General features: G+C 40.8%; 1 protein-coding gene across 1 annotated transcript in view; it reads right to left on the minus strand.

The window, feature by feature from the left end:
* Positions 1–26,391, minus strand: part of LOC126483951 (zinc finger protein Xfin-like) — a 345,327-nt gene that overhangs the window by 113,554 nt on the left and 205,382 nt on the right. Inside the window, exon 10 of the mRNA XM_050107239.1 lies at positions 22,618–22,707. Coding sequence (XP_049963196.1) covers positions 22,618–22,707 — 90 coding nt within the window. The remainder of the gene's footprint in view (positions 1–22,617; positions 22,708–26,391) is intronic.

The raw sequence follows: 26,391 nt of genomic DNA on the forward strand, positions 1-26,391 counted from the left end.
AGAAGACTGATCTTTTCCAATGATATTCATATTAAATGTTAACAAAATTTTTAAACAATGGGAAGTCCTGAATGGAAAAACAACAATGGAAAGGCCATACTGCTACTTGCCGCATTGAGCTAGCACTTAGTCATGACAGGCACAACAAAAAACACTTCCAAAACATTAGGCTTTCACACAAAAAAACTACTTCTGAAATAGAAAATATACATGTTCGCACAGCTGCAAAATACACTCATGCCCACTATCTCTGGGCACTGGAGCCCGCCTGCAGACTACAACTGTGTCTGATGTGAGCAGCAATCTGCTGTGGTGTGTGTGTGTGTGTGGGGGGGGGGGGGGGGATAAGATGGAGGCAGGAGGCTGGTATTAGGAAGGATAAAAGGACAGGGGTGGAAGAAGATGCTCTGCTGTCTGTGGGAGTGTGCAGGGATGTGGAGGGGTCAAACTAGAACTACTAACCGCAGAGTTTGGTGTGGGGTGGGGGGAGAGGAAAGAGAGAGAGGAAGAGAGGAGATGACAGAAGCACAGAGGGGAAAAAGACTAGAAGCTGCAGTGGGATAGAAGGAGTGAGTTGTACTGGAGTGGAAGCAGATAACAGGATAGGTAGGTAAAGGATACAGGGACTAGCAAAGGTGAGGCCAGAGGGTTTACAGGAACAAAGGATATGTTGCAGGAAGAATTCCCACCTATGCAATTCAAAAAGCTGGTGTTGATAGGAAGAATCCTGATTGTGCAGCTGTGAAGCAGTCATTGGGATAAAGAAAATCCAGCAATTAGATGGTCCAGTGCCTCTTGGCAACTGGCTGGTGGTGGACATTCATCCAGACAAGCATCTTGTTAGCTGTCATGCCCACATATAAAGTGGCACGGTTGTTGCAGCTTAGTTTGTATATCGTATGGCTGCTTTTACAGGCAGCACTGCCTTCAATTAGGCTTGTGCTTGTGACACAACCATCATACACCTATGTCTACTGCAAGGGTGTGAGCCACAAGGTGAGGGATTGGGAATAGGAGTGGAATAGGGATGGACAAGGATATTGTGCTGGTTAGATGAGCAGGTGGTACGATTGATGTAGATGGAGAAACTGATGTAGTTATTGCTGAGGTGGAGTTCAACATGGAAGAATGTGGCATGGTGAGTTTCAGAGGACAAGGTGAAGTGAATGAAATTACAATGAAATCCAGACCATTAGCTGCTTACAAGCATTGATAAATATCAATGGGGACAGTTGAAAATGAGTGTCCCGACCGGGACTCGATCCTGGGAACTCCTGCTTACATGGCAAACGCTCTATCTGACTGAACCACTGAGGACACAGAAGATAGTACAACTGCAGAGACTTATCTCTGACACGCTCCCCATGAGACTCACATTTCAAACTCTCTGTCCACACGCTACATTTGTAGTGCCCCTGCCACTATACTGCCATGCAAACACGAGATCCCAGGTTTGAGTCCCAGTCGGGGCACACATTTTCAACTGTCCCTGTTGATATTTATCAACACCTGTAAGCAGCTAATGGTCTGGATTTCATTGTAATTCCATTCTTCGAGAGGTGAATGATCACCAATGGTACCATCTTCATATAGGTGAAGCGACTGTTGAAGGAGTTGTTGAGGTTCTGGAGGAATGTGGATAGGGTGTCCTCACCTTTGGTCCAGATCAAGAATATGTCATCAACGAACCTGAACCAGCTGAGAGGTTTGGTTAGGAAGGAAATCTGTAGATGGCCTGTAAACAGTTTGGTGTAGGGTGCCCATTGCTGTACCATGGGTATTTGTTCATGGGTTATGTCTCGAAGGTGAAGTAATTTTGGGTTGGGGTATAGTTACCATATTTACTCGAATCTAAGCCGCACGTTTTTTCCAGTTTTTGTAATCCAAAAAACCGGCTGCGGCTTAGAATCGAGTGCAAAGCAAGCGGAAATTCTGAAAAAAGTTGGTGGGTGCCACCACAACTTACGTCTGCCGTCGAATATATGTAGCGCTACACAGGCATGCTTTGTAAGCACAAAGATAAATACTGGCGCCAAAACCTCTGCGTCGGTAAATAAATTTAACAAAAAAAAAAAAAAGTGAAAGACGAGCTATTTTCTCCGCCCCGACCTTCGACCACTGCATTTTCATACATTATCCAACGAAGTAAATACAATTTCCGTATTGTTCATCTTCGAATGTATCAGCATTTCAATGTACTACAAAAATCCGACTGGCAAGACTGTTTGGGATGTTTGTCAATATGGCCAACTCTACGCTCTGAATTTTTTCCTATCTGTGAGAAGAGATGGTTGCTAATAGGAACTTTTATAAATTGTGAATCACATGCAGTATTCTCGTCACCATAAGAATAATATGCATATAAACATTTTGCCATGTATTGTTTCATGTTTGCTGCTTTCACATTTAAATCTGTCTGCCTAATAAACTACGAAACTAAAGTGAGACAACAGCAAACGCGGAAGAATACACATATCATGTCATGTTTATATTCGTATTATTCTTATGCTTAATAGTGATACAGTCAGAAATGAAGCACGGTAATTGACTAGATTTTTAAATCTAAGATGACTCTAATTTCTGTGTAGAATGTAATGTACTAAAGAGGCACCTGCAAAGATTTTCAAACGGAGAAAAATTTTCGTTAAGCTCTCGTTCAGAACATCTTCTATCATACGCAGTCTATTATTTGGTTCTTGTTGATCATTATCAAAGAAAGCAGCAGTGTAAGTAACAATAAATAGCAGTTTCTTGCCATTGTTTCGCTAATGAGACGATTCCTCTCTTGTAGTGGTAGCGGTAGCGCGCACAAAAGGAAGCCATGCCGCGAGCAGCGACAGGCCGTAAACACGAACTATCAGAATGTGACAAACAATGCATGGCACAGTACAGTAATGCATTTTCAGCTTAGAGTGACGTAAACACCTATAACAAACAAAACTGCGCTTATCAGATCAAAGAATAATAAGCAATCAATTCAAACCAGACGAAGCACGTGGAGAAGGAAGGGTACCCATATAAATACGGACGGAGCACCTGACGCATAGCAATGGCTACCTGGTAAAGCTTTACTGCTAAGCTTATGACTCGAACCAAACTACTGTAGCTGTATCGTCATTCATTCGACCTAAATTGTGTCTCATATTACAATAGACCAACTTTGTTTCAATTTGGAGATGCGGCCTATAATTTTTTTTTCCCCTTGAATTTCGAGTCTCAAATTTCAGGTGCGGCTTAGATTCGGGAAAATTTTTTTTCCTTGATTTCGAGTCTTATTTTTCAGGTGTGGCTTAGATTCGAGTGCGGCTTAGATTCGAGTAAATACGGTAGTCATGCTGACCGTGATGAGGCAGTAGATCCAAAGTCAATCAGGCATTGGGAAATGTACTGTTCAATATCAGCACAGCCATGGGCATTGGGGATGGATGTTAGAGTAGAGGGAGGTTGAAATGATAGTGACAAGCAGGGCACCATGTGATAAATGAAGCAGAACAGCATAGAATCAGTGGCATCTTTCACATGGGTTGGTAGCTTATGAGTAATAGGCTGGAGGTATTAGTCCACGATAGCAGAGAGTCTATCTGTTAGGGCACAATAATGCTCAAATATGGTGTCCTAAGCTGTTGGCTTCATGGATTTTAATAAGCATGTAGAAGGTAGTAGTGAGGAAAATAATAGACTCAGGGTAGTGGTTCTGCGATCTTCACTCCTCCATCCAACTGCGAGATATGACCACTGTCCCCTAATCACCCATTGTTAACCCCATAGAGTTTCATAACCTCAAAACTCGCCTCACTATCATTCCCCAAATCTCTCAACATGGGAACCTTCTGTTTTCAATGCCCCTTTTGAGATTTTTTTTTTTTTTCTTTAAGGCCTCTCTATATCTTTGTGCGTCTATGGTAGTCCTGTGAGGTAGAAATTTGACTAAAATGACACCTTTTCAATCCCAAAACACTAAGCCCATGTTTTTTTTGCCCAAAATTGTGGTTTTGAATTTTTTGGCAGATGGAGAATTGGCTTGATGCCACTGTAAGTATTGCCTTTTTGTCTCAAGCACGTAATGAGCCCACCCACATTCATCCAGCGTTTCTTCTCCAGTCACAGTAGAGCTCAGAAAATCTTCACCCTCCAATTCAAATCATTCAAGAAATTCATGGGTGCTATTGACTCAATTTCTGTTGTGCTGCTCTTTTATCTGTTTTGAGACACATCTTGCGTACAGCTTCTGGTATCCTAATGTTCCCGTGAGCGTCTTGTATAAGAGAAATCTGAAGCATTATGAAAACATTGCAAACACTGTCAATCGGCAGCCTTCAAAACATTTTCCTCAGTTTTTGCACTAACTCACCAGTCAAAATGGAAAGTCTTCCACTCTTTTGTTCATCATGAAAATTTGTTCTCCCTCCACTAAACTCTCTACATCATTTAAACACAATCATTCTATTGATAGCTCCTCCGCTGTAAACCATTTTCATTTGCTAGATGTTATTCCTTCCATGAGTAGGAAATGGATCACAGCATGTGGTTCGCACTCAGTAGGATGTCTTACCAACATTTGCCATGCAACTGGATACTAAAACACGAGTTAACATACTACCGTGTTCCTGCAATGCCTGCTGCAGTCAGTAGAACCCTCTCTATCACTGAGTTCCGCCATTCACTCCACTTGATCCTCCTTGACCCACCTAGCCACCTTCCTCAATGTTAACCTCCACCTCGAGGATGCTACATAAGCCTATTTGATCACATCAGAGCTACCACCCATCAACAATACCTCAATTTCGACAGATGCCACACGTTCCATATCAAGAAGCCCTTCAAACCAGCCTACACATCCATAGTCGTTGCATCTGTACTGACAAGCAGTCCATCTCCAAGCCTCCCAAGGGTCTTATCGAGGCCTTTGCAGGATGAAATCACTTTCCTCACCATACAGAGAAGCAGATCTCCCATGCCTAGTTTTTCCAGTCACCTACCATCTCCCACATGTATACTGTCCAGCCACAAAGAAGCACTCCTCTTGTGACTCAGTACTACCCAGGACTAGAGCAACTAAATCACATTCTCTGCCTGGGTTTCAACTTTCTCTTGTCATGCCCTGCAGTAAGGAATGTCCTCCCCATTATCCTCCCGCATCCTCCCCCCAGTGATATTCCGCCACCCATCGGTCCACCCAGTATACTTGTCCATCCCTGCTCCACCTATGGCCTCACAGCTTATATCCCTGCATATCCCATACACCATTCCACTACTACCTACTCCAGCTTTGTCACAGCAATCTTGAAGCCTTTCAAAGGCTGGGCTACCTGTGAAAGCAGCCTTGTGACTTACCAACTAAGCTGAACTATTGTGCAGCTTTCTATGTGGGCAAAGCTGTCTATCTGCATAAGTGGCCATCACTAAACTGTGGACAAGTGAAAGCTGGACCAGCCAGTTGCTGAACATTCTGTGCAACTCAATATTCTTTACTTGAATGAGCACATCACAGCTAGTGCCACCAGGATTCTTCCTACCAACACCAGCTTTCTGAACTGCACACGTGGAAACTCCTTCTACAACATATCCTCTGTTTCCCTAAATTCTCTGGCCTCACCTTCACTAATCTCTGTCTCCTCCACCTACCCACTCAAGCACCACGTGGGCATTCTATCCTACTGACACCATTACATCTCCTTTCCCCTTCTGTCCTCTCCCATTCTCCTTCCCCCCTAACCTCACCTCCCTCCCTCAGAATGACCACCCTATGCTGTATCTAATGGCCCTATCCCATCCCCAAGGAGATCCCACATGCTCTGCTAGACAGCACAAGCATCTTGCCTCACCTGTATGATGCTATTCCTCCCACTCCCTTCACCATGCCGCCTCCTTATCTCACCATCCACTCTGCCAGATTGCTGCTCATGTCAGACACAGCTGCAGTCAGGCTCCAGCACCTGGAGCAGTGGCCATGCGTGTGCAAGTTGTACTTGTGTGAATGGTGTGTCTTTTCTATTTCAGAGGGAAGAATTTTTTGTCCAAATGCTTAATGCTTTGGCAGTCATTTTCATTGTGCCTGCCTGTGACACCAAACATTTTTTGCAAACTTAATTTTGATTGTTGGAAAGTTATTAAATGGCTAATATAATTATTAAGGACAGTTGCGAATAGTCCCCAGTTGTTCTGCTACTGACTGTAAACACAGTGGAGAAAGTGTCTTCATGATAATACTATTTGCAAGAAATATGTAAACAATGAGCAACCAAAGTTCATCCAGGAGTTGGGAATCTTATAACGTAAATAAATGTTCAACTATTATGTATTACATCTCTGTCTACATGATTCCTCTTTTTGAGAAAATAAGGTAACTGGATACATAAAAAAAACCACTCACCAAGCAGCAGAACACAAACATAAAAGATTATAATTAGACATGCTTTCAGAACCAGTGGCTCCTTCTTCAGGCAGAATGGCTGAAGGGAAAGGAAGAGGGATGAACAAAAAGGACTGGAGAGGTCTAGGAAAAGGGGTAGAGTTCAGGAAAGTCACCCAGAACTGCAGGTCAGGAGAGACTTACCCAACAGAATGAGAAGAAAAGACTGATTCTTGGGGACTGCACTGGATGAGATTTGAAAACCTGAGAGCTTAAAGGTGGAAGACAGGGCAATAAGCAAGACAGAGATTACTGCTAAAACATCATGTATGAGTTAATAAGAGTGAGAAGCTTAGTGCATTGTAAGTAACAGCGGTTGGAGGGGAACAGTCACAAATAGACAGGTAAGAAAATGAAAACTAAAACAGAGTGAAGAAAGTAGTAGTTACTGTGACAAAATGCTGAGACGAAAGAAATTGAGTAAATTAAGGCCAGGTGGGTGGCGAGAACCACGGACATCTTATATCGTTAGTTCCCACCTGCGAACTTCTGAGAAACTGGTGACTGGGGGAAGAATTCATATGGTAGGTGTGGTGAACAGGCACCGAGGTCATGATTGTCATGGTGTAGAGTGTGCTCTGCAACAGGATATTGTGTGTTGTCCATCTACACCTTCTGCATATGACCATTCATCCTAACTGATAATTTGCGCAACTGAAGCAATACTCCATGGGCACATAATTTGATTAGACAGTTAATCTCTCATGAGGAATTGTATCAAAAGTCTTTCGCACATCTAGAAATATGTAATCAATTTGAGATCACCTGTTGATACCACTCATTACTTTATATGAATACTGTATTTACTCAAATCTAAGCCGCACTTTTTTTCCGGTTTTTGTAATCCATAAAACCGCCTGCAGCTTAGAATCGAGTGCAAAGTAAACGGAAGTTCTGAAAAATGATCGTAGGTGCCGCCACAACTAACTTCTACCATCGAATATATGTAGAGCTTCACAGGCATGCTTTGCAGGCACAAAGTTAAATACTGGCACCAAAACCTCTGCATCAGTAAATAAATTAAAAAAATTAACCAAAGAAGTAAATACAAATTCCATATTGTTCATCTTCGAATGTAGTAGCATTTCAATATACTATGAAAATCCGCCTGGCAAGACTGTTTGGGATGTTTGTCAATATGGCCAACTCTATATTCTGAGTTTTTTCCTACCTGTGAGAAGAGATGGTTGCTAATCAGAACTTTTATTAATTGTGAATCACATGCAGTGTTCTCTTCACCATAAGAATAATACGAATATACACATTTTGCCATGTATTCTTTTGTGTTTGCTGCTATCTCATTTAAATCCTATCTGCCTAATAAACTACGAAACTAGTGTGAGACAACTGCAAACACGGAAGAATATACATATCATGCATGTCATATTTATATTCGTACTACTCTTATGCCTAATAGTGATACAGTTAGAAATGAAGCACAGCAATTGACGAGATTTTTAAATCTAAGATGACTCTAATTTCTGTGCAGAATGTAATGTACTAAAGAGGCGTCTGCAAAGATTATCAAACAGAGAAAAATTTTAGCTAAACTCTCGTTCAGAACATCTTCTATCATACGCATTACGCAGTCTGTTATTTGGTTCTTGTTGATTATTATCAAAGAAAGCAGCAGTGTAAGTCACAACAAAAAGCAGTCTCTTGCCACTGTTTCGCTAATGAGACAATTCCTCTCTTTTATTTATTTATTTATTTTTTTTTTAATTTATTGTAAGCGGCAGTAGCACGCACAAAAGCAAGCCATGCCGCGAGCGGCGACAGGTCGTAAACACACATTATCAGAATGCGACAAACAATGCATGACACAGTCCAATAATGCATTTTCAGCTTAGAGTGACGTAAACACCTATAACAATGAGAACGGCATTTGTCAGATCAAAGAAAAATAAGCAATTGATTCAAACCAGATGAAGCACGTGAAAAAGGAAGGGTACCCGTATAAATACGGACGGAGCGCCTGACGTATAGCAATGGCTACCTGGTAAAGCTTAACTGCTAAGCTTACGACTCGAACCAAACTACTGTAGCTGTATCGTCATTCATTCGACCTAAATTGTGTCTCATATTACAATGGACCAACTTTGTTTCGATTTGGAGGTGCGGCCTAATACTTTTCTCTCCCCTTGAATTTCGAGTCTCAAATTTCAGTTTCGGCTTAGATTCGGGATTTTTTTTTTTTTTTTTAGTCTCATTTTTCAGGTGCGGCTTAGATTCGAGTGCGGCTTACATTTGAGTAAATACGGTAAAGTGCTAGTTGTGTTTACATGAACAATATTTTCTAAAACTATACTGACTATGTGTGAATAGACTGCTTTCTTCTAGGTAATTCATAATGTTCGAATAGAGTATATATTCCATAATCTTTCTGTAGATATTTCATTGAGCAAGCAGTTGTATATGAGTGCTAAGTATCAGGCTATTTATCGGTGTACTCTGATAGGAATCAAAATGGACTGGATGACTTGTATTTATTAAACGATTTAAGCTGCTCCTCTACACAGAGGATAACAACTTCTAAGTTACTGATGTTAGCAGCTGTTCCTGATTCAAATTCTAGAACATTTACTTCATCTTCTTTGGTGAAGGAATTTTGGAAAACTAAGATTAATAACACCACTTAAGTGATGCTGTCATCAGTAATAAGTGTGTTAATGGTTATTCACTGTGCACAACGTCAGTCATATTATGTATCTTCAATATGTACTCATACTCTGTAATATGACAACTGACTTATAAGACCACAAATATGTTGCTTCGATGATGACATGTCACTTAGGCATGTCAGGTGTATTGTAATATTTCAACATGCACTTGAGAATGGCTATAAATCTGAAATGATGATTGTGTGAAATAAACAGTTATTTAAAGTCAAATGACAGAAATTTCTTTCAAGAAGTTCTACACAATTGTGGCCCCCCACAAATGAAAAATTTCACTGATATCCATATGTTGTCAGAATGTAGAACATATTCTATGCTCCACCATCATGAGGTATCTCGAACAGAATGACAAGCTCCATACCAACCAGCATGGATTACAAAAACATCAATTATGCAAAAACCAACTTACGATTTTCTCATGAGACCCTGAAAGCTATGGGTCAAGGCAGCCTGGGGTGTAGTATATTTCTTGGCTTCTGAAAAACATGTGACTCAGTACCAGAGGGATATTTACTAACAAAAGAATGATTTTATAGAGTACTGAGCAAAATTTGTGACTGTCTTCTTCTTCTTCTTCTTAGTGTATTATACAAAATGCCTGTTACATGAAGTGAAGAAGAAGAAGAAGAAGAACACGAAAATGATGAAAAAGAAGAAGTCATAAATTTGTGGCTGTATTGCATATTTTTTTGGTAGGAAGGAGCACAATGTTATCTGGGATGGAGAGTCACCGACAGATGTACAAATAGCTTCAGGTATGCCCCAGGAAAGTCTGTATGGGCCCTTGCTGTTCATGTTGTATATTAATTAAAAATAACCTCAGACTTTTTGCTGATGATGTAGTTATCTATAATGAAGTACTTGATGAAAAAATGCAGGAAAATTCAATCGTATCTTCTAAAGCTTTTAAAGCCAAGAAGGCCAAATTGTTTCAGATGTACATAAATGTTAAGTTATGTACTTCACTTCACAAAATGTGTTATCTAATGATTACAAAATGAATGATCCACAGTTAGAATCAGCCAATTTCTGCAAATATCTGGGTACAACAATTTTCAGGGATGCAAAATGGAATTAGTAATAGGTAAGCCAAGTAATAAATTTCAGATCATTGTCAGGATACTGAGAGAATGCAGCCAGTCTACAAAGGAGACAGCTGACGCATCACTTGTGCATACACATAGCGAGGGACCCATACCAAACAGGACTGACAGACGATACAGAACAATTACAAAGAAGGGCAGCACGAATGATCCCAGGTTTATCTGATGGGAGAGCACCACAGAAATGTTGAAAAAGTTGAAATGACATTTGAAAATAGATGCTATTATCCTGTGCAACCCAACTACAAAATTTCAAAAATCAATGGAAGTGAAGAACCCAGAGCTTTTTTAGACCCTATGTGAACATGAGATTATGTATAACGCTTTTAAGCAGTCAATACATACACAGCAGGAAAGGGAAGAAAGCATAATGTGATACCATGCTATGCACCATCAGTCATGCACTTCGCGCTGGTTTGCAGAGTATATATGTATGTAAATGTAAAAATGTGTTTTCTGGATTTCCCCTGTATCAGAGAAAATCATTAGGTCCAAGTCATCAAAAGTACAGCATATTAAGGTGGGACAATATAAAATATATATTCAAAGCTAAGACACTTGTAAGTGCAATGATGAATATCCTAACAAGAAAAACTGTAACTGGTTCAGAGCCACTGGAATAAAACAAATGAAACCCTTTATGGTCTATTCCTATTATTTCCAGGACATCAAGAAAAGTGCACTAAATGATGAATATTTCACTATTCTGCCTGCACACACAAAATAAAAAGCCTGTAGAGCTTCTTGGATGTCACCATTCTAATTCTTATCTATCGCACATTCATCGTAAGAATAAACCTGATGTAAAGAAACACAAACGTGATGACTGGTCAGAAGCTGTAGCACATGTACACTGGCGGTGTTACGCTCTTGGAAGTAGGTCCTACTTATGTATTAGATACCTTATTACTAAGCTAAGTTAAATGAAACTTTAAGATATTCAAGTGTATTAACAGCCATCAATGTTTTTCTTAATCACACTTTAGCTACATTGTTTTTATTTCAAAAACCATGTACAGTCACAGCCTCTACAGCGTTGTGCTCTGACTATCGTGCTGTTACTGCACAGTATGAAAATGGCTGAGGCACTTTCTGTATCGTAGTGAAACACCTGCATGAAATATGGTTAAAAAGTGCAAGGAAATAGGCTGGCCTTAATGTTTTTCATATATTTAGGGAGATGATCGGCTTTGAAGTTTTCCTAGCATTGTATATAATGCACTTGCAAATGAGTCATGGTCGCACATGTAGTGCAGTCGGTAACTTAAAGGTTCGTGAATCAAAAGTAGTTATTAGTGCATTGGTTCAAATCTTCCTAATGTCACTTTTTTTCCTCATTTAATTTGAAATACCTAGATTCATAATTATAAGACTCATCATCATTTTTTATGAACTGCACATCTTATTGTTTCTCATTACATATTGGACGTGAAATTCCTGTTTCCATTTCAAATACAAATTCTTAATTATCGATGTTTTATGAAAGACTGTTCATAAAAGTTGTTTAAATTAAGAAAACATAACAACTTACTTTGTTAAGTCAAAAATGAAAAACCAAATCCTCTTTATTTGGACTGTGTCCATAGTTTTAGACCACTGAGGTAAGTAAGTATTGTAGAAACATGAAAAACAATCATTTTCACAGCATCGAGCACATCATACAAATGCTGGAGTTTTACATTTGCTACTGTATCATTATAATATGAATCCAACAGAACTGATCTGGAACCAAGCTGAGGGATTTGTCTTGAGAACTAACCAGACTGTTAAGCTGCCAGACGTACTGGAACTAACGCAACGTAGCTTTTTCAGATGTCACTGCCGAACACTGGCAGGTATAGAATGGCTCGTCATAAAAGAAGAAGAGAATATGCTGCACCTGGTTGGGCTCGTGGATTCAGTTGTTGATAGGCTTGTTATCAATGTAGCAGGTGATACTTCCAGAACTGAAATGTATTTCTTGGATTCGGATAAGGAAGGAGCTAAAAGATTACCAGATGATTCCCAGTAAATAATACCTTCAGTGGCTTCAATGTTTAACTATATGGTAAAATCCTTCATTACTCTCTTACGTTACACACAGCTTATGCAGAAAAATTACTGTGTGGTTAAGTCAGGAATTTTCATCATACTTGTTTTTAATTACAATGGTACATTACCTAAAAACGATAATGTGTTGTGGTTATCATCTAGTCTTCTAAGGAGCGTATTGTGGGAGATTTTCAGTGTATTATTTCATTCTGCTTAAAAATTAAATGACACTCGAAGCTGTACTGCTATTCTTCTTGTCGCTTTTGCCGTGCGAACTGCAGCTGGCCATGTCACTGCAGTCTAGCTGTACCAGCTGACCAGCTAGTGCTGCCCAAGTTAAATGCACTGGCAAAGCTGTTGTCCCATATTATCTCTAAGTCGATGTGCATGTAATGCACAGCACAAAACATACCCTTATTATCGTACTTGACAGTACTTGAGACAGCTTGGCTGCAGTCTCACATGAAACGGAAATCCAATGAGGTTCCATCAAATGTGGAAGAATACATAGTGCAATGTTTGCATCATGTTTATTCTTATGATGAATGGATTACAGTTATAGTTGATAGGTGACCTACATTTCACCTAGTGAAGCTACCAGTGCTCAACCACTATGCAGTGTGGAGAAAATAATGACAGTTCCCTGAGGATTTTCCCCTCTCTCTCCCTCTGATAAAACTGCATTGTTCTACCATCTGCTGAACAAGTAACATTACTTCATCATCCACATGTAGGGATGTCTGCACTGATGCACCATTGAGGCCTTTGTTGGGGAAAAAACATGAACTAAAAAGGCATAATGGAAAGAAAAAAAATGAGTATAGGACTGATTGGAAAATTGCTTTAAAGTGTAAAACACTAAAAGTTCATCGTCAACTATCACAGGAGTTTTAAGCATAACAAAGGTGTTTTCCACCAGATCAATTTATACAGACTGTGCATTCTACTACCAGACAGAAGCCTAAACTTGTATCAATAGGCTAAACACATACATGGTAACTACCAGCTCGAAGGGTTAATAACCTGTGTACCTTTAATCTGAAAGAGTTCACAATTTTATGTGGTTAGTGTACAGCTGCACTCTTCAGAGTCACAATATCCATACACAACAGTGATAGTACTTCTTTCTCCAATAAGGAACAGGCTGCTTCTTAACCCAACACGGGACAGCAGAACTGATCTACCTACAACTGGATGGATCACTTTGCTAATTTCATGTCCTTAACCACTGTGAACTTATCTGTGTTCACCCACAGTTTACCTGTTTGCCTACTTATTACCTCAGTTTTCTTTCATCAAGTGCTTAGTCTAATATGTGATTCTCAAATGAAATGCATACTCTGAAGAGCAAGATACTGCCTAAATTACACAAACAATGAATGTGACAGCTGTCGAAAAGAACAACAGATATATAGTTAAGGAAAGTCATGCAGATGTAGCAAAATGACGTGTTTGGCTCCATTCTGACAGATGTAAGTACTTTCCACGGTGGCTTACTACAATTCTAACTAATGACAAGTTAAGGTAGGATTGTCCGGCACATTGTTTGTACTGCCCAGCAAATTGTTTGCACTGATACACTATGTGATCAAAAGTATTTGGACACCACCAAAAATGTATGTTTTTCACATTAGGTGCACTGTGATTCCACCTACTGCCAGTACTCCATATCAGTGACCTCAGTAGTCAGTAGACATGGTGAGAGAGCAGAATGGGGCTCTCCGTGAAACTCAGGGAGTTCGAACATGATCAGGTGATTGGGTGTCACTTGTGTCATTCATCTGTACACGAGATTTCCACACTCCTAAAGATCCATAGGTCCACTGTTTCCAATGTGAGAGTGAAGTGGGAACATGAAGGGACACGTACAGCACAAAAGCATTCAGCCCGACCTCGTCTGTTGACTGACAGAGACCACCGAAAGTTGCAGAGGGTCGTAATGTCTAATAGGTGGATATCTATCCAGAACATCATACAGGAATTCCAAATTGCATCAGGATCCACTGCAAGTACTATGACATTATTGTTGTTGTGGTCTTCAGTCCTGAGACTGGTTTGATGCAGCTCTCTATGCTACTCTATCCTGTGCAAGCTTCTTCATATCCCAGTACCTCCTGCAACCTACATCCTTCTGAATCTGCTTGGTGTATTCATCTCCTGGTCTCCCTCTACGATTTTTACCCTCCACGCTGCCCTCCAATACTAAATTGGTGATCCCTTGACGCCTCAGAACATGTCCTACCAACCGATCCCTTCTTCTAGTCAAGTTGTGCCACAAACTTCTCTTCTCCCCAATCCTATTCAATACTTCCTCATTAGTTATGTGATCTACCAATCTAATCTTCAGCATTCTTCTGTAGCACCACATTTCGAAAGCTTCTATTCTCTTCTTGTCCAAACTATTTATCGTCCACGTTTCACTTCCATACATGGCTGTACTCCATAAAAATACTTTCAGTAATGACTTCCTGACATTTAAATCTATACTCTTATGTTAACAAATTTCTCTTCTTCAGAAACACTTTCCTTGCCATTGCCAGCCTACATTTTATATCCTCTCTACTTCGACCATCACCACTTATTTTGCTCCCCAAATAGCAAAACTCCTTTACTACTTTAAGTGTCTCATTTCCTAATCTAATTCCCTCAGCATCACCTGACTTAATTCGACTACATTCCATTATCCTCGTTTTGCTTTTGTTGATGTTCATCTCATATCCTCCTTTCAAGACACTGTCCATTCCGTTCAACTGCTCTTCCAACTCGTTTGCTGTCTCTGACAGAATCACAGTGTCATCGGCAAACCTGAACGTTTTTATTTCTTCTCCATGGATTTTAATACCTACTCCGAATTTTTCTTTTGTTCCCTTCACTGCTTGCTCAATATAGAGATTGAATAACATTGGGGAGAGGCTACAACCATGTCTTACTCCCTTCCCAACAACTGCTTCCCTTTCATGTCCCTCGACTCTTATAACTGCCATCTGGTTTCTGTACAAATTGTAAATAGCCTTTCGCTCCCTGTATTTTACCCCTGCCACCTTTAGAATTTGAAAGAGAGTATTCCAGTCAACATTGTCAAAAGCTTTCTCTAAGTCTACAAATGCTAGAAACGTAGGTTTGCCTTTCCTTAATCTTTCTTCTAAGATAAGTCGTAAGGTCAGTATTGCCTCACGTGTTCTAGTGTTTCTACGGAATCCAAACTGATCTTCCCCGAGGTCGGCTTCTACTAGTTTTTCCATTCGTCTGTAAAGAATTCGTGTTAGTATTTTGCAGCTGTGGCTTATTAAACTGATTGTTCAGTAATTTTCACAACTGTCAACACCTGCTTTCTTTGGGATTGGAATTATTATATTCTTCTTGAAGTCTGAGGGTGTTTCGCCTGTTTTGTAAAACTTGCTCACCAGATGGTAGAGTTTTGTCAGGACTGGCTCTCCCACGGCCGTCAGTACTTGCAATGGAATGTTGTCTACTCTGGGGGCCTTGTTTCGACTCAGGTCTTTCAGTGCTCTGTCAAACTCTTCACGCCGTATCGTATCTCCCATTTCATCTTCATCTACATCCTCTTCCATTTCCATAATATTGTCCGCAAGTACATCGCCCTTGTATAGACCCTCTATATACTCCTTCCACCTTTCTGCTTTCCCTTCTTTGCTTAGAACTGGGTTTCCATCTCAGCTCTTGATGTTCATACAAGTGGTTCTCTTATCTCCAAAGGTCTCTTTAATTTTCCTGTAGGCAGTATCTATCTTACCCCTAGTGAGATAAGCCTCTACATCCTTACATTTGTCCTCTAGCCATCCCTGCTTAGCCATTTTGCACTTCCTGTTGACCTCATTTTTGAGACGTTTGTATTCCTTTTTGCCTGCTTCATTTAATGCATTTTTATATTTTCTCCTTTCATCAATTAAATTAAATATTTCTTCTGTTACCCTCATCTTTTTACCTACTTGATCCTCTGCTGCCTTCACTATTTCATCCTCAAAGCTACCCATTCTTCTTCTACTGTATTTCTTTCGCCCATTTGTGTCAATTGTTCCCATATGCTCTCCCTGAAACTCTGTACAACCTCTGGTTCTTTCAGTTTATCCAGGTCCCATCTCCTTAAGTTCCCACCTTTTTGCAGTTTCTTCAGTTTTAATCTACAGGTCATAACCAATAGATTGTGGTCAGAGTCCACATCTGGCCCTGGAAATGTCTTACAATTTAAAACCTGGTTCCTAAATCTGTGTCTTACCATTATATAATCTATCTGATACCTTTTAGTATCTCCAGGGTTCTGCCATGTATACAACCTTCTTTCACGATTCTTAAACCAAGCGTTAGCTATGATTAAGTTGTGCTCTGTGCAAAATTCTACCAGGCGGCTTCCTCTTTCATTTCTTAGCCCCAATCCATATTCACCTACTACGTTTCCTTCTCTCCATTTTCCTACCACTGAATTCCAGTCACCCATGACTATTAAATTTTCGTCACCCTTCACTATCTGAATAATTTCTTTTATTTCATCATACATTTCTTCAATTTCTTCGTCATCTGCAGAGCTAGTTGGCATGTAAACTTGTACTACTGTAGTAGGTGTGGGCTTCGTATCTATCTTGGCCACAATAATGCGTTCACTATGCTGTCTGCAGTAGCTTACTCACATTCCTATTTTCCTATTCATTATTAAACCTACTCCTGCATCACCCCTATTTGATTTTGTGTTTATAACCCTGTAGTCACCTGACCAGAAGTCTTGTTCCTGCTGCCACCGAACTTCACTAATTCCCACTATATCTAACTTTAACCTATCCATTTCCCTTTTTAAATTTCCTAACCTACCTGCCCGATTAAGTGATCTGACATTCCACGCTCCGATCCGTAGAACGCCAGTTTTCTTTCTCCTGATAACGACATCCTCTTAAGTAGTCCCCGCCTGGAGTTCCAAATGGGGGACTAATTTACCCAAGAGGACGCCATCATCATTTAATCATACAGTAAAGCTGCATGCCCTCGGGAAAAATTACGGCCGTAGTTTCCCCTTGCTTTCAGCCATTAGCAGTACCAGCACAGCAAGGCCGTTGACAGTTAGGTGGAAAGTGAGAAAACTTGGATTTCATGGTCGAGCAGCTGCTCATGAGCCACACATCACGCTGGTAAATGCCAAATCACACCTCGCTTGGTGTAAGGAGCATAAACATTGGACAATTCAACAGTGGAAAAATGTTGTGTGGAGTGACGAATCACAGTACACAATGTGGCGATCCGATGGCAGGGTGTGGGTATGGTCAATGCCTGCTGAACATCATCTGCCAGCGTGTGTAGAGCCAACAGTAAAATTCAGAGGCGGTGGTGTCATTGTGTGGTCATGTTTTTCATGGAGGGGGCTTGCACCCCCTGTTGTTTTGCATGGCACTATCACAGCACAGGCCTACATTGATGTTTTAAGCACCTTCTTGCTTCCCACAGTTGAAGAGTAATTCAGGGATGGTGACTGCATCTTTAAACAAGATCGAGCACCTGTTCATAATGCAAGGCCTGTGATGGAGTGGTTACATGACAATGACATCCCTGAAATGGACTACCCTGCACAGAGCCCTGACCTAAATACTATAGAACACCTTTGAGATGTTTTGGAATGCCGACTTTGTGCCAGGCCTCACCGATCTATATCAATACCTCTCCTCAGTGTAGCACTCCATGAAGAATGGGCTGCCATTCCCCAAGAAACCTTCCAGCACCTGATTGAATGTATGCCTGCGAGATTGGAAACTGTCGTCAAGGCTAAGGGTGGACCAATACCATATTGAATTCCAGCATTACCATGGAGGGCGCCATGAACTTATAAGTTATTTTCAGCCAGGTGTCCGGATACCTTTGATCACAAACTTTTTCTATGTTTGCCATGAACATCAATTACAACCTAATTCACACTGAATGTCAGAGAACTGAACACAGTGTCAAATCATTCCATGATGCATCTCAAACAGTGGTATTTGCATAGGCCATCGACAAAATGGAATGAAATGTCACCACTGAGGATTCTAGGGAAGAAAGTTCCAACACCACAGTAAAATGGTGGTGGTGTCTGCAACATAAGAAGTTAACCTATTTTCAATGCTCTAGCTCACTTTACAGTAGTGGATTTTGTGTGTTTGGCTGTCCATCTCTGTTTTATTGTTTGCTTTCTTTTGTGACATAATAAGTAGGTTACATGAGGACATGGATATGAGAGTTCTTCCTCAGAAGACAACAAATATCTGAAAGTGAGAAATGATTTAAATTTTACAATAACTGCACAAAGAAAAGCCTCCATTGAGCATAAATAAGATTACAAATAGAAGAAATAATGATTATAATTAAAAAAAATTGTCTTCAACAGTGAAAAAGTCAGCTCTTCTGAAGAAGAAAAAGACAGTTCTCTTAACGTTATTTAGTTGTTTGAAACTACAAAGAATAAGTAAAAAGGCAATATTTATTATCTTCTGAAAACTGTGTAATGTGCCTGCATGAACGTATTTTCCCAAACAAATAAATGTGAATATTTATGATGAATTTTGCCAGTAATCTGTGTGGCAATTCATACACCCCCATCATCTCTGTACTTCTGTATGTTACAACTTTTCACTGTCACTTTTCAGTACCGGGCTAAGCAGCATGATGTTACACTATGTCGACATTCTATCAATACACATCGCCATCTGACAGTGATGTTCTGCTGACGCCTAATGTTAACCATCCTTACTACGAAATGAAACCAAGGAAAGTCCAAATGGGAACATCAACAATGTAGGAAAAGACAGATTGCCACTTACTGTAAAGCAGACACTTTAAATTGCAGAGAGGCACAGTTAACAGAGACTTACATAAAGCTTTCTGCCACAGTCTTCATCAGCAAAAGGGGTATACACACCATTCATACACACAAGCAAGCACCCCTCATGTACACATGACCACCAACTCCAGCATCTTGAGCTGGAATGCAACCATCACATTGGCAAGCAGCAATCTGGAGGGGGCAGGGAAGGTGAAGGAACAGTAGCGTATGATTGACGAGACAGACAAATGCTGTCTGGTGGAGTGTGCAGGGACCAGAATGCCAACAGGCACAGCATCAGGAAGTTATGGGGCAGGGAGGTGTAGAAAAAAAGGAGCGAAAAAGGAGATGTGATGGGAAAGATGGGTGGGTGCATTGGCAGAGGGCTGCAAGCAAAGAGGGTGGGAGATGAGAATGGGAAGGAGATGTCACGACAGAGGGGCGGAAACTGTTGGATGGTGGGGGTGAGGACAGTACATTACCACACTTTAAGGCTGGGATAATTATGTGAGCGGAAAATATGTCGTAAGGATAACTCCCATCTGTGCAGTTCAGAAAAGCTGGTGGTGGACGAGAGCATCCAGATGGCTCGGGCACTGAATCTGTCATTGCAATCAAGCATGTTACGGTCAGCTGCATGTTGTGCCACAGGGTGGTCTACTTTACACTTGGCCAGTTTGGTGGTGGCCATTCATCCTGCTGGACAGCTGGTTGGTGGTCACACCAATATGAAAGCTGTGTAATGATTGCAGCAGAACCAGTAAATGATACGGCTGCTTTCACAGGTGGCCCGGCCCCTGATGTGGTAGCATAAACCTGTGACAGGACTAGAACAAAAAGTGCTGGGTGGTTGTATTGGGCAGGTCTTGCATCCGTGTCTTCCAAGGGATATGAACCTTGTGGGAAGGTGTTAAGATTGGAAGTAGCATAAGACTGTACTAGGACATTGTGGAGATTGTGTGGGTGACAGACCACCATTTTAGGAGGGTTGGGAAGTATCTTGGGTAGGACGTCCCTCATTTCAGGGCATGATGATAGGTAATCAAAGCCTTGGCAAAGGACATGGTTCAGCTGTTTCAGTCTAGGACAGTACTGAGTGACAAAGGAGACACTCCTTTGTGGCTGGTTCTTGGGGATGGTGAGAGGATTGTGGGTGTGAGCGGAAATGGCACGGGAGATTTCTTTGTGGACTAGGTCTGGGGGATATTGCCTGTTCGTGAAAGCCTTGGCGAGATGATCAGCATACTGTGCAAGGGCATTCTTGTCATTGCAGACACACAGTGCCCCAATGGCCACCCGGAGATGGCATATCTGCAGTGACAAGAACACCCTGCTCAGTATGCTGAGAGTCTTAATAAGGCTTTCACACATGCACTATTCCCAAGAACTAGTCTGCAAACAGATCTCCCATGTCATTTTCCCTCACACCCCCAACCCTTCCACTACTCCCAAGACCATCCACAAAGGAGTACCCCTTCATCACTTATCATGCTCTGAAATGAGCAACATCCTACCTGAGATACATCCCAACCCTCCTAAAGTGGTGATCTGTCGCCCACACAACCTCCACAACATCCTAGTTCAGCCCTATGCTCCTCTAAATCCTAACCCCTTTCCACAAGGATCATATCCCTGTGGAAGACACAGGCGCAAGACCTGCCGAATCCACCTACCCAGCACATCTTATTCCAGTCCTGTCACAGCTTTATCCTACCACATCAGGGGCTGGCCCACCTGTGAAAGCAGCCATGTCATTTACCTATCTCTGCTGCAATCAATGCACAGCTTTTTATATTGGTATGACTACCAACCAGCTGTCCACCTGTATGAATGGCTACTGCCAAACTGGCGAAAAGTAAAGTAGACCACCCTGTGGCATGACGTGGAGCTGTACATGACATGTTTGATTTTAATGGCTGCTTCACTACCCGAGCCATCTGGATCATACCCTCCACCACCAGCTTTTCTTAACGGCGCAGATGGGAGTTATCCTTATAACATATTCTCCGCTCCCATAACTATCCCGGCCTTAAAGTGTGGCTACATACTATCCACACACCCTCCACCCAACAGTTTCCACCCCTCTGTCCTATCATCTCCTCCCCATTCCCCATTCTCATTATCCACCTTCTTTGTTTGCCACCCTCTGTCAATGCACCATCCATATTTTCTTGTTCCTCTTCTTTCTTCTCCACTTCCCAGCCCCACAACCTCCTTATCCTGTATCTATTGGCATTCTAGTCCATGCAGACTCTGCTCGACAGCATTCGTCTCTCTCCCCACCAGTACATTACTATCCCTTCTCCTTCCCCACCCCCTACAGATTGCTGCTTGCATTCCATGTGTTAGTTGTCTTCTGACCCGAGATGCTGAAGCTGGGAGTCATGTGTGCATGAGGTGTGCATGTATGAATGGTGCATGTTTCTCTTTTGCTGATGAAGGCTGTAGCTGAAAGCTTTATGTAAGTGCCTTTTAATTGTGACAGTCTGCAACTTAACATGTCTTCTTTATGGTAAGTAGCAATCTATCTTTTCCTACTTTGTTACTACCACATATAATTGCAGACATAGAGAATGAATTTTACTTTGAACTTTGCAGTCATTAAAGCAATAACTGCTGATAGAATTGCTAAAAGGGGAATATTAAGTTGAATAATACTGTGACTCATCCATTGCCAAGAGGATCGTCTACATGCAGATGATGTGACCGCTATAGAAGGATGCCTATTTAATAAGTTTTATGAATTTTTCACAAACTTAAGTTCACTCACATTCTTTGCAGGTACGAACAAGGAATCCTACAACTATAATTAAGGAACATTACTCCCTAATGGAAGGGAACATGAATTTTAGATCCACATTATACTGCATGTGTGTGCCTCTTTTCCTAAATATCATTTCATTTTGAACTTGTCTGTTGGCTACTACAGGGGGACCTTTTGCCCAGAATAGTCACTCAGTAATTTAAAACTACCTTCTTATGTAGTCACATCATTATTGAATTATTATTGTACTAAAATGGTGCAAGTGTTCCACAATAACAAATCATAAATGGTTATGAGACACCACAGATTTGTTGAGTTGATATCTATCCAAACGATATTATTTATTACTCGCTTGCTGCTTGTACAGCCCAAACCTTGCTCTGAAGTAGTCCAGCTTCTGTATGTTAGAATGATGGTGGAACAAAACCTTGCACAGTCTATCACCTACATTCAACACCATAGCTACTTCATCTGACAATCTATGACTATGTCCAAAAGAAAAACCATTCAAAAGTACTCTTCTCCCTTATTGCAAAGTTTACAAGCTTCAACCAAAACTTTCTTTCAACTTCTATCAATGGCACCCAGTCATCCATATAATCATCGTCCGCTAGTTTAAATTATACTGAGGCACAACAATATTCCCCTATCCTACACATGCTGCACCTTAATAATTTTGTTTTAATCACAGTGTCAGCAATTTACTGTGTGTCCTGATAACTGTTCACAGGATACTCAAAAAATTCGCTTTCAACATTACCCATATTTACTTTATATCCTATTACAAACCAACTACACCACCAGAAGGTGGTATTCTACTGAAAACTTACCTTAACATTCTGTGAAGTATCAGCATTATTTTCTTTGCCATCTAATTGATTAGCCTTCCTTGGTAAAGTTGTCTGGTCCTTTGGCCACACCTACAAATTAAGTCAGTTCCCATTTATTCTGTGACTTGTCACTTATTCAGCTAGTAAACAAATGAACTCAACTTTACATACAATATTCTGACAGTAAACCTAGCAATCTTTCTTACATAGTGCAAACAATGATCTTATGTATGCCTGGGCTCCAACTGAGCTGTGATATTTTATTGGAATTGTGATGATATTTCTACCTGCAGTAAAAGCAGTGGATTCCGATAGGATCAAGTCAGTTTATTTCTACTCAGACATAGATAATATATTATGCATGTGAGGAATAATTACAAATGATGAAAATGGGAACTACCTAACATTCTTTAATGTGTTAGTTGGGAGAATAACAGAACACCCACTCACAGTGTTCACAGAAAATATACACACTGCAACCTCCTCTTTATCTGTAGTGCTCATACACTGTCAGACAGTCCGCCCCTGGTAATTGAGTGGTCAGTGCGATAGAATGTCATATCTAGCAGCTCAGGTTCGATTCCCGGATGGGTCGGAGATTTTCTCTGCTCAGGGACTGGGTATTGTGTTGTCCTTGTCCTCATCATTTCACCCCCGTCGACATGCAAGTCGCCAATGTGGTGTCAACTCGAAAGACTTGCACCAGGCGAACGGTCTACCCGACGGGAGACCCTAGCCACACAGCATTTACATTTACTGTCAGACAAAAACAACATGACTGCAGGAGTTGACATATTTGTTCCACATAATTTATAAATTAACATCAAACTAGCAATATTGCCTAAATCAACTGTGAGTGTGGAATGGTTCAAGAGCTGGCTCAGTCTCTAGAAAAATCAGTGTGTGCTACAAAAATATAGCATCAGAGGTGTTTCATTCTAATCAATGAAGCCAAACCACTGACTCTGTAATAATAAAGGCTACCTAGCTATCTGAATACTGCACTCTTTGTCATTGTTGGGTCATAAGTGTGGCACGCTATCAGAGGAGCTGAGGAGGTGTACGAGGAACACTGGCACCAAAGAACTGCTGTGCACAGGCTGGAGTATAATCTTGACATGAGATATAGCAGGACCAGCATCATGGTGCAAGCTCCAAGCTTTCAGAACAATTTAATTAACATGACACTGAAAATATAGCAAACAGCAATAAAAGTTTAAATTTAAGCATGACTAGGGGTCTAGCAATTTTTCTACTTAAAATCTTGTTGGACAGCAAATCTTGTTAGGCTTAAAACTACAAGGATTTGCAAGTTTCACAGAATATCAGTGTAGACATCAGGAAACAAGTGGAAAGCAAAGACAGCATAGCAGGCACAGCTGGTCAAACACTTCTATCAACAACAGTGCTCTGACACCGTTACCTCATGGTGTGCTGAGAGTTCGGATAACAAGATTATTCAAAAGAAAATCATATGCAACACATAACAAAGGCAACTAGGCAGTAGTTCTAAAAAAAGTGGATAAGGGTCTTGTCTGTACTGGTACAAACATTAATAACAGTTTTTGCTAATAATACAACCTCTGACAATAAAGGTTAGTGAATGAAGTCAGAATGGTCAATTGGGCAACACTGGCGACTTACAATGCTGCACCTGCGAAGCTGCTGGTGTTGACAACCTGCCGCCACCATAGTTCAGTTGAGCATCATGTGTATTCCGTGTTAGACCTGCTGGATGAAGTGCTTGTTTAGTGCATTGGTTCTGAACTGAGAACAGGACAATGAACGGGCAAAGGATCAATTTAAAGTTTTGTTTTAACCTTGGCAAGACACCAGGGGGAGGGGAGGGACGGAATGCTGGTATCTGTTTATGGGGACCAAGCGCTGTTCGTGAAGTGTGTGTACGAGTGGTTCACCCATTTCAAGGAGGCCAGGAAAGTGTTTCTGACAATCCCCGTGACGGACGACCAGCGACCACCATCAGTGGCGAAAACCTTGAGAAAGTGAGGACATTTATCACGAACGACCCTTGATTAACTGTGTGCATGATAGAAGATGAACTACAGATGAACCGTGGATTCAGGTGACAAATCCTTACCCAGGAGTTAGGGAAGAGAAAAATGTGTTGTTGACTTGTGCCACATCACTTGACTGATGATCAGAAGCAGGCACATTTAGAGGCTCCACAGGACTTTGTCGAAATGGTGGATGTGACACCCAATTTCTTGAGCCGTATTGTCACTGAGGATGAAACCTGGTGTCTCCAGTACGACGCTGAAACGAAACGGTAAAGCATGGAATGGCGTTCTCTTACATCATCTCATAGGAAAACTGTCAGAGCCAAAAAATCATGCATCAAAACGATGCTCATCTCCTTTTTTGATAGTCAAGGCATTATCCATGAAGAATTTCTACCTAAGGAAACACAGTTGCACACTGCATGGTACGTTGAAATTTTGGCCCATTTCTTGCAACGTCTATGCAGGGTACAATCCCAGGACGTACAACAATGTTCCGGTTTTTTGTTCATGATAACACTTGCCACACACAGCCAATATCATGAAACAGTTCCTGGCAGAAAATGCGATGGTGCAAGTTGAACATCCACCATACTCGCCGGATCTCAATCCTCCAGACTTCTTCCTATTCCCTTGACTCAAACTCGCTTTGAAAGAAAAGAGATTTGACGGTATTCCTGACATCCAACGAAATATGATGTGGCTTTTGACCACCGTCCCAACGGAAGACTTTGTGCAAAGTTTCCAGGACACTTATTGCCAAGCTCAGTGGTGCATAGTTGTGGGAGGTGAATATTTCGAAGGACAGTAAGGTAACTGTAGTTCATAGTTCATATACATTAATGTTACAGAACTATTCACCAAACTTTATTGTCACAGTTTGTAGAAAGATAAATAGTATGTCGACACAAACCGGTACTCTCTGTCTGGGATTCAGAGTGGTGTTCTGTTTTTATTGCAAAGATCTCAAACAAAGTCCCATTGACATAAAGCAGTAAATTGAAAATCCATATAATTTTAAAATGAATATAAAAAACATATCTTGTTAATTTCCTTTTACAAATTTACAATAGGCATGTACAACTGATTTTCCAGATAACTAGTCTGGAGTGACAACTATTTGCAGGCACAGCAGATTTGTGGAGGGTACAGCTGCAAAATGTAGGCAGTGTGAAAGGCAGAAATGAAACAATCAGAGACCTCTGAACTGTGGCATTACAAGAGAGTTTAATGATGTGTAGTATCAAAACTATCACTTCCCCAGTACAACTTAATTGCTAAGCCAAGAGCTACCCAGTTAGCCAAAAATCATAGCAATTAATGAAACGAGGTATCAAAAACACCAGTTGACCTATACAGGACAAATTAAAATCCCAATACCAAAACAGAAAGTCAAAACAGGCAGCACTGCACGAAATAGAGCATCAAGAAGATAGTTTCGCCTATATAGCTCTACTGAAGAACCCCAATAACAATACATGAAGCCAAGATTGCAGAAATTAATTACAGTTGATATTAATATGGCAAGAAAAATTCTGGGAGAACATGAATAATTTAGGACTAGAAGGGATAACTCACTGAATAATGGAAGGATTGAGTCATTGACAGGGACACAAATGAGAATGAAAACTTCATTAGTGAATGATAAGTCAAAAGTTAATCTAGAGATCACAGATATCAAGATTCTGGAACTACACCAGAATGGTGGTCAACAGTTTTGGTATGTTACTTGCAATTATTTAGTGTTGTATCACTT

The sequence above is a fragment of the Schistocerca serialis genome, chromosome 6 (genome assembly GCF_023864345.2).
Source record: "Schistocerca serialis cubense isolate TAMUIC-IGC-003099 chromosome 6, iqSchSeri2.2, whole genome shotgun sequence".
Taxonomy (NCBI): domain Eukaryota; kingdom Metazoa; phylum Arthropoda; class Insecta; order Orthoptera; family Acrididae; genus Schistocerca; species Schistocerca serialis.